The sequence below is a fragment of the Suricata suricatta genome, chromosome 10, assembly GCF_006229205.1.
Source record: "Suricata suricatta isolate VVHF042 chromosome 10, meerkat_22Aug2017_6uvM2_HiC, whole genome shotgun sequence".
Classification (NCBI taxonomy): domain Eukaryota; kingdom Metazoa; phylum Chordata; class Mammalia; order Carnivora; family Herpestidae; genus Suricata; species Suricata suricatta.
The window spans coordinates 59077899-59093141 of NC_043709.1; the positions used below are offsets into that span (position 1 = coordinate 59077899).

The 15243-nt window shown below is 35.7% G+C and overlaps 1 protein-coding gene across 1 annotated transcript; it reads left to right on the forward strand.

The window, feature by feature from the left end:
* Positions 1–7842: 7842 nt before the first annotated feature.
* Positions 7843–8856, forward strand: LOC115305192 (olfactory receptor 9K2-like). Its single transcript, XM_029955485.1, has one exon. It carries the CDS (start codon positions 7894–7896, stop codon positions 8854–8856), a length of 963 nt encoding a protein of 320 aa, XP_029811345.1. The 5' UTR covers positions 7843–7893.
* The last annotated feature ends 6387 nt before the right edge of the window (positions 8857–15243 follow it).

Below are 15243 nucleotides of genomic sequence, written 5' to 3' on the forward strand. Positions count from 1 at the left end.
AGTTCATCTCTTGATTGACTAAAACCTCCTGAAGTAGTTGATTCTAACATTCACATTGTCAGTAAGGTAGGATAGTCCCTATAAACCTTTCCAAAACAAATTTTAAATGCTTTAAATTGAAATATTGTTCCAAATTATTATAAAATAATGAACTTCTCATTGTAAATGTACTTTTGGTGAGAAATGTTATCAGATATATGTTGGAGGTCATGTTTTTAGAGGCTTTCAAAAAGTATTTATGCCCATATTTAATGTTCACACTGCAAAAATTTAAAGACGCTTTTCCTTTTTTAAAGTTTTTATTTAAATTCCAGTTAGTTAACATGCAGTGTAATATTAGTTTCAGGTGTACGATACAGTGATTCAGCACTTCCGTACAACTCCTGGTGCTCATCACAAGTGTTCTCCTTCATCCCCATCACCTATTTTACCCACACCTCACCCACCTCCCCTCTGGTAACCATCAGTGTCATTTTCTTATAAGAAAGAGTCTGTTTCTTGGTTTGCCTCTCTTTCTCTGATTTTCGCATTGCTCATTTGTTTTGCTATTAAATTCGACATGTGAGTGATATCATTTGGTATTGGTCTTTCTCTGACTGACACTTACCATAATACTCCCTAGCTCCATCCACGTTGTTGCAAATGGCAAGATTTCATTCTTCTTTATGGCTGAACAGTATCCCACTGTATATATGTAGATCACCACTTTTTTGCCCAATATCAATTGATGGACATTTGGGCTCTTTCCATAATTTGGCTATTGTAGATAATGGTGCTATAAACATTGGCATGTATGCATCTTTTTGAATTAATAAAAAATAATTTCCCTTTAACAAAAGAAAAAGTTACATGAATAAAACTATCACACAAAACACAACCGTGCAATAAACTGTTTTATTTTTTTCATGATAAAGTAAAATTTATTGGAATACAAGGATATTTCAGCATATACAAATTAATCAGTGATATGCCACATAAACAAAATGAAGAATAAAAATCAAATGATCATCTTAATAGATACAACAAATGCATTTGACAAAATTCAACACCATTTTATGATAAAAGTTCAAAACAAATCAGGTATAGAAGGAATGTATCTCAACATAATCAAGGCCCTATAAGAAAAGCCCAGGGCTAACATCGTACTCCATGGTGAAAAGCTGAAAGCTTTTCTTCTAAGGTCAGGAACGAGACAAGGGTATGCATGGTCACCACTTTTAGTCAACATAGTATTTAAAGTCCTAACCAGGGCAATTAGGCAAATAAAGAAATAAGACATACCAAAATCAGAAATGAAGCACTATATACTCTCTGTTTGAAAATTTCATATTATATATATATATAATATGTATAGAAAATCCTAAAGACTTAACCCAAAAGTTGTTAGAACTAATAAATGAATTCCATAAAATTACAGGATACAAAACATTTGAAGATTGTTTATATTTCTATACACTAACAACAGACTACTGGAAAAAGAAATTAAGAAAACAATTCAATTTGTCCATGCAAATTACATCAAAAAAGAATAAAATACATAGCAATAAATATAACCAAGGAAGTAAAAGATCTCTACACTGAAAACTATAAATCATGACAGAATTTAAAGAAGATGCAAATAAATGGATAGATCATCTGTGTTGATAGATTGGAAGAATTGCTATTATTAAAATGTTATACTACCCAAAGCAAACCACGAATTCAGTACAATATCCCCAAAAATATCAATTACATTTTTCACAGAAAAATTTCATAGACATAGAATAAATAATGCTAAACTTTGTATGGAACCACAAAAGACCCCAAATAGCCAAAGTAATCCTGAGAAAGAAGAACAAAGCTGGAGACATTATACTTCCTGATTTTAAACTAAAAAGTTATGAATGTCAAAGATTATGGTACTGGCATACAAACAGACACATAGATCAATGGAATAGAATAGAAAACTCAGAAATAGATATATACATAAGTGGTCAGTTAAGTTTTGACAGAAGTGCCAAGAATGTATAACAGCAAGAGGAGAGTTGTTGGAAGCCATTGGCAAGTTTGCAAGGTGAGAGTCTCCTGCCATCAGATGGTGACTGATGTCTACCCCCCACTCATTATTTTTGCTTGAGCACCGACTCCCAAGGCACCTTGCTGACTGGTATCAGGAGTGATTTGTCTCCTTATTCTGGCCCTGAAATGCTGATTGCACCTTATGAAGGAACTTATTACAGAAATTTCTTCTTTTGTGATTATGGGAGAAAATATTACATTTCCTGAGAAAGCTGTTTTACTTCCCCTCAAGAAAACAGGCTATTAACCCTGCTCACAAATTAACTTTTGCGTTTGCTACACTAAACACCTTGCCTTGTATTTGAATGCTAAAGATATGATAATCATATGATAAGTCACCTACATCAGTCACTATTGATAATGATTATGCATGAGTCTTCTACTTGCATTTCCCCAATGATTAGTGATGTTGAGTATCTTTTCATGCGTCTGTTGGCTGTTTGTATTTCTTCTTTGGAAAATGTCTTTTTTGGAATCATGTCTATCCAGGCCCTTTGCTCATTTTTAATCAGATTATTTGGGATTGTGCTACAATGTTGTATGAGTTCCTTCTATATTTTGGATATTAACTCCTTATTATGGATGTGGTTTGTGAATATTTTCTTCCCTTTCACAGGATCACTTTTCATTTTGTTGATGGTTTCCTTTGCTGCACAGAAGCTTTTTGTATGATGCAGTCCCATTTGTTTATTTTTGCTTTTGTTGCCTTTGCTTTTGATATCGAATTCAAAAAAATCACTGCTGACACCAATGTAAAAGAGCATACACCTATGCTTTTTTTCTAGAAGGTTTATGGTATCAGGTCTTACATTCAAGTCTTTGATCCATTTTGAGTTGAATTTTGTGTACCGTATAAGACAGGGGTCTACTTTTATTCTTTTGCATGTGGCTGTCCAGTTTTCCCATCACCATTTAGAGACCATCTGCCAGAGTCCAGCTCCAGCAGGTCCAGAGCTCCCTGAAGGATGGACAGTGTCGGCAAAAGGGAGTGAGAGAGCCTCAGTTTATTTCTGCTCACCAGTCAGGCATCTCTGCACTGACCCTAGAGTCAGCTTTATTTATTGAAAACATGATTAGGGTACAAAACAGAAGTGGAAATTGCCTTAGACAATGATTTCTGATGACAAATACTCTGGTACATAAACTGTTTTAAAATAGCTTGGCAGTTTCTATCATATTGTTGTTTTGTGGTTATAGAAAACATAAATAGTCATTTATTTTCACTGGTAAATTTACATCTTGAAAGTTAATATCAATGGACAAAGTTATATGAGGAGAGAGGAAGAGATGGATAAAAAGGCTGAAGAGAAAAAGCCTAAGAGTATAATAAGAATGTCGAGTTTTGCTGTGAATGAGGATTTAAGTTGGATACCCAAGGGAAATTAACTGCCATTTGAAATATCAGAGAGTATTGGACAAAGCATGGTCTGCTTTTCCTCTTTACTAAACCAAACATGTTTTTCTGCAGAATTTCACATGAAAAGAATTAATATTAGAAACTATGTATTACCTGGAAACATGACCAGATTTTATAACAATTCAATCGCTTAAATTTTCTTCCTTTTATTTTTACTAGGGATATTATAAAAGGCATTAAAGGAATTAAGTTATTCACTGATTTTATAGTTGAGTACTCTATTGATTTGCTGCATTTTTAATGAGAGGTGAGTACTCTTTGTTGAGACTACTATACTATCGGAATGAGGCAAAACTTTACAGCATTAACTTTGTTCCTAGAATCCGCCACTGCTGGACTGTTTTAGCAAACAAACAAAATGAATGAATGAATGAATGAATGAATGAATGAATGGGTGGGTGGATGAGGGGTTGTAAGGCTGTTGGCGCTGGCAAGAGCAAAAATAAACCATTTTAGTACCATCTCTTTCTCTACAGTTTCTTAACGTGAGACTCTCACTGCTATTTGTCTTGTTGATTTTCATTTTCAGAGTACATAGATCCACAACAGTGTTTATGTCTTTTATGGTTTCTACTGGCATTCCACAAATAAGTTCTCCAAAGTTTTCTAGACATAGACATAACTAGTTATACACACATACATTTATCCATTTCTACATAAAATATTTATATATGTGTATACATATATATATAAATTCACAAACACACATATCTGTGTTTGTATGTGTGTGTATGAATCCAAACATTTTAAAACAAATTAAATCTTTATATAAAGATCTATATATAAAGATCTATGTATAAAGATTTGCAGCATCTGAACATGCCCATGTATTTTTCTGGGTTGGTAACAGTATATTTGACAGAATGGGGATCCTGAGCCCTGGCTTCTTCAGAGGGTCTGGGATAGAAACTGTGGAGATCAGAAGATTCTCAGTGTGTTGAAGGATGAATTCAGGCAAGGGCTCTCCAGCAGCTGAGAGCCTCTCTCTTCTTCTTATGTGGTCAGGAGGGCTGGTGGGCCAGGGGACTCCTACTCTTTGGACGCCATGTGGACTATAAGATCTACTATCCTGTTACTATAGCCAAACGCACTGTGGTAAAGGGAAATGAGCTTGGCATATTGGTCATGGTCAATGCCACAGTTTCTGGGTGGCAGTGATGACATAGACTGTGGGCAGGAGTCCCTCCGTGACGCCAAAGTTGTCATGAATGACCTAATCCAGAGACCAAATAGTTAGTGGTGCAGAAGATATTGCTGGCAATCTTGAGAGAGTTGCCATACTTCTCATGATTCACTCCCCTCACAAACATGGGGGCATCAGGAGAAGGGGCAAAAACAATGACCTGCTTGGCTCCAACATTCAGATGAGCCCAGTTTTCTTCATGGTAGTAGATTTCAGCACCAGTATCACCCCATTTGATGTTGGCAGGATCTTGTTGCTGAAGGATGAAGACAGGATTCCAACTGACGACAAGTGATTGTTCTCAGTGTTGACTGTGCCATTGAATTTGTTATGGATTTGTAATCATACTGAGACATGTAGACCATGTCATTGAAGTCAATGAAGGTGTCACTGATGGTGACAAAATCCACTTTGCCAGAGTTAAAAGCAGTCCTGGTGACCAGGTACCCAGTATGGCTAAATCTGTTTACTCAAACCTTCAGATCATGTCTCTGCGACCTGACAGGCACTACACAAGATGTGGCTGTAGGTCAAATGAAGAGGAACAGAGAGATAGCGCATGGATGTATTTTTTAGATGAATTAAATATGTTAATGCAATAAATCTTTAGCTTCTAAATAAGGACATGAACTACTCATCTGTATAGGCTCTGAGTCAGACATTGACATGATCACAGTTGTCACAAAAATATTTTCCTTACTTCACACTGTAGTCTAACATTAAAAATTGTCATTCACAATTTCAAAATTAATTTCTAAGAGTGTTTCCAAACGTCAACTTGGATTTTCATATTATAGTAACAAGTAGTCATGGAAGGGTTTAAGCAGACAAAAAATAATTCTGATTGCAGTGCATGATGCGTTTTCAAGAAATCTGAAATTTTCTTGAGGTAAGGAGCAAAAGATGCAACCCTGCAGGGGGACATAGAAACAGCAATGATATCCAGGAACATGGTTTAAGATACACAATTCATTGTGAACTTTTCAATGAAGAAAAGGAATGCGAGGATAGTAGACGGGTGGTGTAGAGAAACAATGAAATAGGCCAGCTGCTCTCTTGCTCCATTTTAGGATGAAATATAACAAGAAATAAACTACATGCAAACTTTTCAAAGACATTATGATATCACGGGAGGAATGGTGTGGAATGACTTTAAATACATAAAATATTTCTTTTAATACTAGTCCTTAGCCATATTTGGGGTTGAATTGATTATTTTCTAAAGACGGAGTCCCATGAAGTGTCTCTGTACATTTGAGAATGTCACTACAGTCACCCGTTAAGCTGCCCTGAAAAATAATACTTCAAATTAATATGGAGGGCACGCTTGAAAACAGCATTGATCTCAAAATTTATAGGGAAAAATGAGAAGTAGGGAGAAAGAGCGATCAGGGAGCAAAGGCCTTTACCCAGGACTGTTTGATTCCTGTTGCTGCTTCCTGATTTCTTTAAGATGCTGAGCAAAAACTTACCTATTACATAGTGGAAAAGTCTAACATACACTCATAAAAATCAGTGTCCATCATGGGGCTAACGTCATATATAAATTACATGATCTGGACACATCATAAACCTTGGAGCAATATTATGTAGTCAACTGTATAATTATATAAGGGACAGTATTATTTATGCAATAGCACTTCAAAAGTTTTATTTTTAGTTTGATTGCAATAGCCAAGACAACCTCGGTCTGAAGCATGAGGTACTAATCCAAACTCTTCGGTATCAACCACAGCAAGTTCCATACCTTTAATGTTAACAAAGCAGAAAGTATTATGATTTGATCACTGCATATGTATTCATCACATTTTGGAGATAATTTCTACTTTTTTAAAAACAGTGCAAATGTAATTTATGGTGATTTTATATATTCATTCATCTTAAACATATATCACAAATGTTTAAATCTGTTTCCTTATGCTTAGCAAACTGTATGCTACAATAATTACCAGAAAGTTTTTCTTATCAATGAAGAAACTAAAATGTAGAGAAATTTCCCAAAGGATACACACAACCAGAGAAGGAAAGCTGCTTATATCTGGACTATTATTAGATTATTTGCTTATTTCTGAGGTTACTGAAGTCCTCATGGACAACAGCCCTTGAGCCTACACTTCTGTCGCCATAATTGACTTTATGATTACTCTTCTCCCAGTGGAATTCATTACAGAGGATGAGCAAACCTCAATGTGGAAAAATCCTGAATAATGGTTTCAGGAGTATATTCTACCAAGTGATCATGGACTCTGGAGACCAAAGGTTGTTGGGGTCCTCAAATATCCCTGGTTATTCTATTATCCTTACATTAAGATATATAAGGCATACTAGAATATAAGAAAGGAAGTCTCCTTCATATACATACTTCTTAAGTCTGCTTGCCCTGACTACAGAATGAGAGCCCTTGAACTGAGGCAGCTTTGATAAAAAGTTATTGTCATGCGTGGATTGGGATGTTTATCCACTTCTTTCTCTGCTTCAATTAAAATGGCTAACTTAATAGGTAATATATTAAATTGCACAACTACTAATGGAAATAAAATATATATAATGAGACAATCACAATGCATTTGTTTGGGAGGAATATCCTTTACCTGAGAAAATGAACACAGATTTGAAATGAGCTTTAGAAAATGTTATCTAGGTTTAGTGATTGTCTTGATGTTATTAATTCTCACATACCAATACCTTATCACTTTTTATTCTATTTTCAGAGATGGCATAATAATGAAAACCAAAAAGTTATAGGTAAAAGAAGGTAAAAACATTTCTAAATATATTTTGTTCTGTCTTTTAATGATTCAGACACTGTGAGGCAATCATGATGGCATGAGTACTATCAAACAGATTGTATGTATTCCTTGTATTTTAGGTTATATACTTACTTTAGGTAAAGATAATTATTTAATGATAAATGTATTAGGAAAAGATATTCAATATGTGACAATTATTAGACAATATATTATGTTACTTTCTTGGTAAATACTCAGCAAAATTATGATCTATATATGTTAACCCATTCACTTCTTTCACTGCTTAATAGAATAACAGTCTCATGGACCTGATATTATCTAATTCAAATTCCTGATTCTTCATGACATTAATATGGCTTTATAAACAATAATTAATTAATATATAACTAATTTATTCTACACTTAAGAAAGTATTTGTGTCACTAGAAACAAAGCCAAGATTTCATTTGTTTGTTTTCCCTTGTGCCTCTCAGCAGGTTTCTGCCATGGGTGACAGGGGAACAAGCAATGACTCTGAAGTGACTGACTTCATCCTTGTAGGCTTCAGGGTCCGCCCAGAGCTCCACATTCTCCTCTTCCTGCTCTTTCTGCTGGTGTATGCCATGATCCTCCTAGGAAATGTTGGGATGATGACCATTATTATCACGGATTCCCAGCTGAACACACCAATGTATTTCTTCCTAGGGAACCTGTCCTTCATTAATCTCTTCTATTCATCTGTTATTGCGCCCAAGGCTATGGTCAACTTCTGGTCTGAGAGCAAGTCCATCTCCTTTGCAGGCTGTGTGACGCAGCTCTTTCTCTTTGCCCTCTTCATCGTGGCTGAGGGATTTCTCCTGGCAGCCATGGCCTATGACCGCTTCATTGCCATCTGCAACCCACTCCTCTACTCTGTCCAGATGTCAGCACGTCTCTGCACACAGTTGGTGGCTGGGTCCTATTTATGTGGCTGCATCAGCTCAGTTCTTCAGACAAGCATGACATTTACTTTGTCCTTTTGTGGTTCTCGGGCCATTGACCACTTTTACTGTGACGCTCGCCCACTTCAGAGGCTATCTTGTTCTGACCTCTTCATCTATAGAATCATTTCCTTTTCCTTATCCAGCATCATCATCTTGCCTACGATCATAAGTATTATTATTTCTTACTTGTATATTATATCCACGGTTCTCAAGATACACTCCTCTGAGGGACGTAAGAAAGCATTCTCCACTTGCAGCTCTCATTTAGGAGTCTTGAGTGTGCTGTATGGTGCAGGGATTTTTATGTATCTCACTCCTGACAGATTTCCTGAACTTAGTAAAGTGGCCTCATTATGTTACACCCTAGTCACTCCCATGGTGAATCCTTTGATTTACTCCCTGAGAAATAAAGATGTCAAAGAAGCTTTGAGAAAGATTCTGGAGGAAAAAATACCTTTATTTAATTTTATGTTAACAGTGACATAACTGAAAAACATGGGCATTATGCCAATGGCAGGAGGGCATTGATGCAAAGAATGCACCAAATGATTTTGAAATATTTAAGTTTAGAAAGTCTATTTATTTGAATCCCAAATCCTTACAGCTGAAGAATCTATTTGGTCTATATTTTGCCAGGTTGTTGATTTTGGGAGGGATGGCTTTCTCCATACTTCATCTTCATTTGAATAAATACAATGATTGCCGTGTAATTTGATTTATGAAAAATGTATTCCATGTTTACTGATGACTCTCTAAGGACAATGTTGGGATGTATTGTCTATCTTGAGTCAGTAACAATTATTATATATTGCATATAATTGGTATATATAACAATATCTGATATGAAAAGGCAGATCAAAATATCAGAATTACTGTAAAAAGTCTTTTTGAGTGCTGAATGAAACAGATACTCTAGAGAGTGTACAGGGTCCTAATGGTGACATGTGCGTCACTCTCAATTGTGTAAAGGCTGTATCATTGACAAACTTATTTAATGGTTTCACTGGCTAGGATCAAATATTCTTATAAATCTTCCTTTCACAAGGTAACCATAATGAAACAGAACCAAAAATAAAGATAATTCATTTTTTGTTATATATGGCTTAGTGAGAATTAACTCATCACATTGATAATTATTGACTTTTGATGCCTTTTTTTCATATGAAATTCCCCATGTATAAATGATCTCAGTGCTTAGCTCACCATTAAATCAAGGGAAAACAGCTATTGAGAACTAAACTGCCATATGTTTCCCCAGTGAAAAAGACATTTATGGAAAATACAAAGAAAGTGTAGCCTGGGAATGAGAGTGGTCCTAATGGTCCGAGGACACTTCCTAAGCACATTTTGAAAGCAAATCGCATTAACAACATGAAATAAATAGGTTTCTGTGCAAATGGAGAAAATAACTATATGGTGAACTTCATGTGGTTTCTAAGTGATTTGTAATGCACAAGACAAAGTGAGAGATGAGACTTAAAATCAAATTCATGGAAATAATGCAGATCTATATGTCAGGCCAACGAAGCTGACCTTTATTCTGTAGACAGGGAGTAAGCATTGGGGATATTTAGAAATACAGTGTGGTATTCAAATTGGCATTTTACAAAAATCATACTGGTAGCTATGAGGAAGATAAATATTCCTAGAAAGAAGATGGTATCCCAGAAGGTGTGGTCAGCCAAGAGGTTATGGTGGCTTAATGGAGGGAATCTTATTAGGGACAGGGAGAAAGAGACGACCTTGAAAATGGCAGGTAAAGTAAGCTGAACACTGACTGCTGGTTGATCACTTGAGAATGACCTAGAAGTGAATAATGACTCTAATGTTTGAGCATCTGTGCTGGAGAAATGCTACCTCATAAAATGAGGAAGGAAATTTAAGGGTAACAATAGTTCATTGGTAAGAATTAAGAAAATAAGGTGTCAGACAAAGCTTTCAAATTCTGTTTTTGCTTATGTAGCATCAGGTAAATTATGTAGTATCTCTGCATTGTTATTTCCTCCTGAAATAGGGGTATAGAGCATCTCTATCTCAAAGTTACTTGAATCATTAAATTAAGTGAATTTCATATTAATCTGAGAAATCCACATACTTAACAGCCATCATATTTGACTTTTCCTCCTGTTCTCAACACTATTTAGTTACATCTGAGAGGAAGACACTAACTTTCTCTGTTCCTTTCTCTTCACTCTGTGCCATGAAGCGTCCCCAGCTCTCCAAGTATATCCTGTTTTCATTTCCATAGACAGAGCTTGAAAAACCCTTACTATTTTATTATTTCAATTTTTACCTTTCTCTTTGAAGAAAACTAATGGAAAACATTGTAAAATGAACAAAAAGGCAACAGAGGCCCTATTATTTTTTTCTATATAGTGCTATTTTTTAATGTATATTTAAGCTAGGCAACATACAGTGCAATAATGGTTTCAGAAGTAGGATTCAGTGACTCATCATCAAAGGTGCCCTCCTTAATACCCATCCCCCATCTAGCCTATTGCCCAATTAAATGCAAAGTAGTATCTAATCATCAAATGCTATATCTATTCATCTCTCTACCCATGTCTTTCTCTAAGAATCCTCTCCTATACATTAACAAATATCATCTCTTTCACCTACATTTTTTTGTATGCATAGTTAAGTTTATTGATTTAACAAGATTTGTTGTCTGGTTTGTTGCACCTGACAGCAGATTAGAAGAAGTGTCCCTGGTAGTTTAACACATTGAGCTATAACAAAGAAGTAGGAGATAAGAGAGGTGAATCAACAATTAGAAATCAGTCTGTACACTGCAAATGCCCTTTAACATCTTATAAGCACTATATAGGCCCTACTACTAAAATTAATGATTGATGTTAATAATGATAATCAAGAGTTCTAAATATAAGGTATTTACATTGTTGATATCTTATTTGGAACTATAAGAAAGACATCATGAAAAACAGAATTTTAAAGTCATGTACACTGTGTGGGTAGATCATATTATAGCTCTGAGTAGCAATTTCTTCTTCATCATTTCTGATATCTTAGCCTTTCTTGAACACTTTACAAGTCAGTTTATCCCATTGTTGGACAGGTCCACATTTTAAAAAAGCAGGTTGCTAAGGAAAATAGGGAACTCACTAGGTAGAAAAACTTGACGAAGATTTTCAAATAAGTGGTCACTGTGCTAAGGTTGTGTATTATCTCTTTTGAGATGAAGCAGAGACAGGTGTAGGTTGAAAGGGGCATATTTACTACCCTCCTTATGAATAAAATGCAGACACCCTTAGGCAACACTCTGATATAAGCCTGAAATAAGAGAGGCTCCTAACTTTTTAAGTTTTCACCATGCTAAGCACACATAGGGGAAAGTCTCAAATATCACTGAGTAAGGAAATATATTAATTACAAGCACAAGAAGAGAGACTGAGACACCATTAAAAGAACATCTCCTGAAATGACAGGCCCTGGACAGTCAAAGAGCCTCCTTTAATAGAGCCATACTAATAGGTGCACAGTGCAGAACGAGCTTTTAAAACTGATAAGAGACAGAAAGCTAGCCAAAATGATGAAATTAAAGAACTCTCCTTCAAAGAAAGTCCAGGAAGAATTCACAGCTACAGAACTGCTCAAGACATACACAAGCAACATAACTCAACAAGAATTTAGAATGGTTGTCATAAAATTAATTTCTGGGCTTGAAAGAAACATAGAAGCTATCAGAGAAGATATTGATAAAAGACTAGGAACCTTCAAAATAGCTGTGACAAGTTAGAAAAGGCTATAAATGAGATGAATAATAAAATGGAGGCTGCCATTGCACTGATTGAAGAAGCAGAGAGGAGAATAGGTGAATTAGAAGACAGAGTTATAGAAAAGAGGAGGCCGAGAAAAAGAGAGAGAAAATGATTCAGGAGCATGAAAGGAGAATCAGAGACCTGAGTGATACAATCAAACAGAACAATGTCCATATCATAGGAGTTCCTGAAGAGGAAGATAAAGACAGAGAGTTTGAAGGCGTGCTAGACCAAATTATACAAGAAAATTTCCCCAATCTGGGGAAAGAGAAGAACATTAAAATTCAAGAGACATACTGAACTCCCCTAAGACGTAACATAAACCGACCTTCAGCATGACATTTCATAGTGAAAATGGCAAAATATAAACACAAAAAGATACTTCTGAAAGCAGCTAGGGATAAAAGGGCCTTAACATACAAAGGGAAACCTATCAGAGTGGTTACAGAGCTATCTACTGAAACCTGGCAGGCCAGAAAGGAATGGCAGGAAATCTTCAATGTGATGAACAGGAAGAATATGCAACCAAGAATTCTTTATCCAGCGAGTCTGTCATTCAAAATAGGAGAGATAAAGGTTTTCCCAAATAAACAAAAGTTGAGAGAATTCATCACCACCAAACCAGCCCTACAAGAAATTTTAAGAGGGGCTCTATGAGAGAAATGTAGCAAGGAATAAAGGTACCAGAAATGACCAGTATCATGGACTCTACAGGGAACACAATGAATCTAAGCCCACATTTTTAAATAATAACACGAATTTCAATGGACTGAATTCTCCAGTCAAATGACACAGGGTAACAGAATAGATAAAAAACCAAAAAGCATCTATTTGCTGTCTACAAGAGACTCACTTTAGACCTGAAGACACCTTCAGATTGAAAGTAAGGGGATGGAGAAATATCTACCATGCAACTGGACGCCAAAAGAAAGCAGGAGTAGTCATACTTATATCAGACAAACTGTACTTTAAAATAAAGGCAGTAACAAAAGATGAAGAAGGACATCATATAATAATCACAGGGTCTCTACATCAAGAAGAGCTAACAATTATAAACATTTATGTGCCGAATTTGGGAGCTCCTAAATACATAAAACAATTAATCACAAACAGAAGCAATCTTATTCATAAGAATGTGATAATTGCCGGGGACTTTAATACCCCACTTACAACAATGGATAGGTCAACCAGACAAAAAAATCACTAAAGAAACAATGGACCTGAATGACACACTGGAACAGATGGAATTAATAAGTGTATTTAGAACTCTGCATCCTGACACTAGGGAATTCACTTTCTTCTTGAATGCACATGGCACATTCTCCAAGATTGATCACACACTGGGTCATAAAATAGCCCTCCATAAATACAAAAGAATTGAGATCACACCATGCACACTTTCAGATCACAATGCTATGAAACTCAAAATCGACCACAGGAATAGGTCTGGAAAACCTCCAAAAATGTGGAGGTTAAAAACTATCCTACTAAAGAATGATTGGGTGAACCAGGAAATGAGAGAGGAAATTAAAAAATATATGGAGACAAATGAAAATTAGAATACAATAAGTCAAACTCTCTAGGATGCAGCAAAGGCAGTCTTAAAAGGAAAGTTCATTGCAATCCTGGCCTACCTCAACAAATCAGAAAAAGCACAAACTCAAAACCTAACAGAGCACCTGGGGAAACTAGAAAGAGAGCAGCAAGAACACCCCAAACCCAGTAAAAGAAAAGAAATAGTAAAGATCAGAGCAGAATTAAGCAAGATAGAATCCACAGAAACAATTGAATAGATCAATAAAACCAAGTGTTGGTTTTTTGAAAAAATAAACAAAATTGATAAACCTCTGCTAGGCTCCTCAGAAAGAAAAGAGAGAACATGCAAATGGACAAAATCATGAAGGAAAATGGATCTATTACAACAGATCCTTCAGAAATAAAAGCAATCATCAGAGATTACTATGAAACGTTATATGCCAAAAAACTGGACAATCTAAAAGAAATGGAAAAATTCCTAAACACACATGCACTACCAATATTCAAACGGGAAGAGATAGAAAATTTGAACAGACCCATAACCAGTGAAGAAATCAAATCAGTTATCAAAAATCTCCCAACGAATAAAAGTCCAGGGCCAGAAGAACTCCCAGGGGAATTCTACCAGACATTTAAAGCAGAGTTAACACCGATTCTTCTTAAGCTATTCCAAAAAATAGAAATGGAAGGAAGACTATGGGAATCATTCTACGAAGCACATATCACATTGATTCCCAAGCCAGGCAAAGACCCAACAAAAAAAGAGAACTACAGGCCAATATCCTTAATGAATACAGGTGCAAAAAATACTCAACACGACTCTAGCAAATCGAATTCAACAGCATATAAAATGTATTATCCATTATGATCAAGTGGGATTTATTCCTGGGTTACAAGGCTGGTTCGATATTCACAAATCCATCAATGTGATACATCATATCAACAAAACAAAAGAAAAAAATCATATAATCCTGTCAATAGATGCAGAGAAAGCATCTGACAAAATACAACATCTCTTCTTAATAAAAACCCTCGAGAAAGTCGGGATAGAAGGAACTTACTTAAACATCATAAAAGTCATTTACGAAAAGCCCACAGTCAATGTTATCCTCAAAGGGGAAAAACTGAGAGCTTTCCCTCTGGAATCAGGGACACGACAGGGATGTCCACTCTCACCACTGTTGTTTCACATAGCGCTGGAAGTCCTAGCATCAGCAATCAGACAATAAAAGGAAATAAAAGTCATCAGAATTGGCAAATAAGAAGTTAAATTTTCACTGTTCACAGATGACATGATACTATACATGGAAAACCTGATAGACTCCACCAGAAGCCTTCTAGAACTGATCAGTGAATTCAGTAAAGTTGCAGGGTACAAAGTCAATGTACAGAAATCAGTTGCATTCTTATACACCAAAAATGAAACAACAGAGAGAGAAGTCAAGAAAGAGATCCCATTCACAATTGCATGAAAAACCATAAAATACTTAGGAATAAACCTAACCTAAAGTGTAAAAACATGTATGCTGAAAACTATAGAAGACTTAGGAAGGAAATT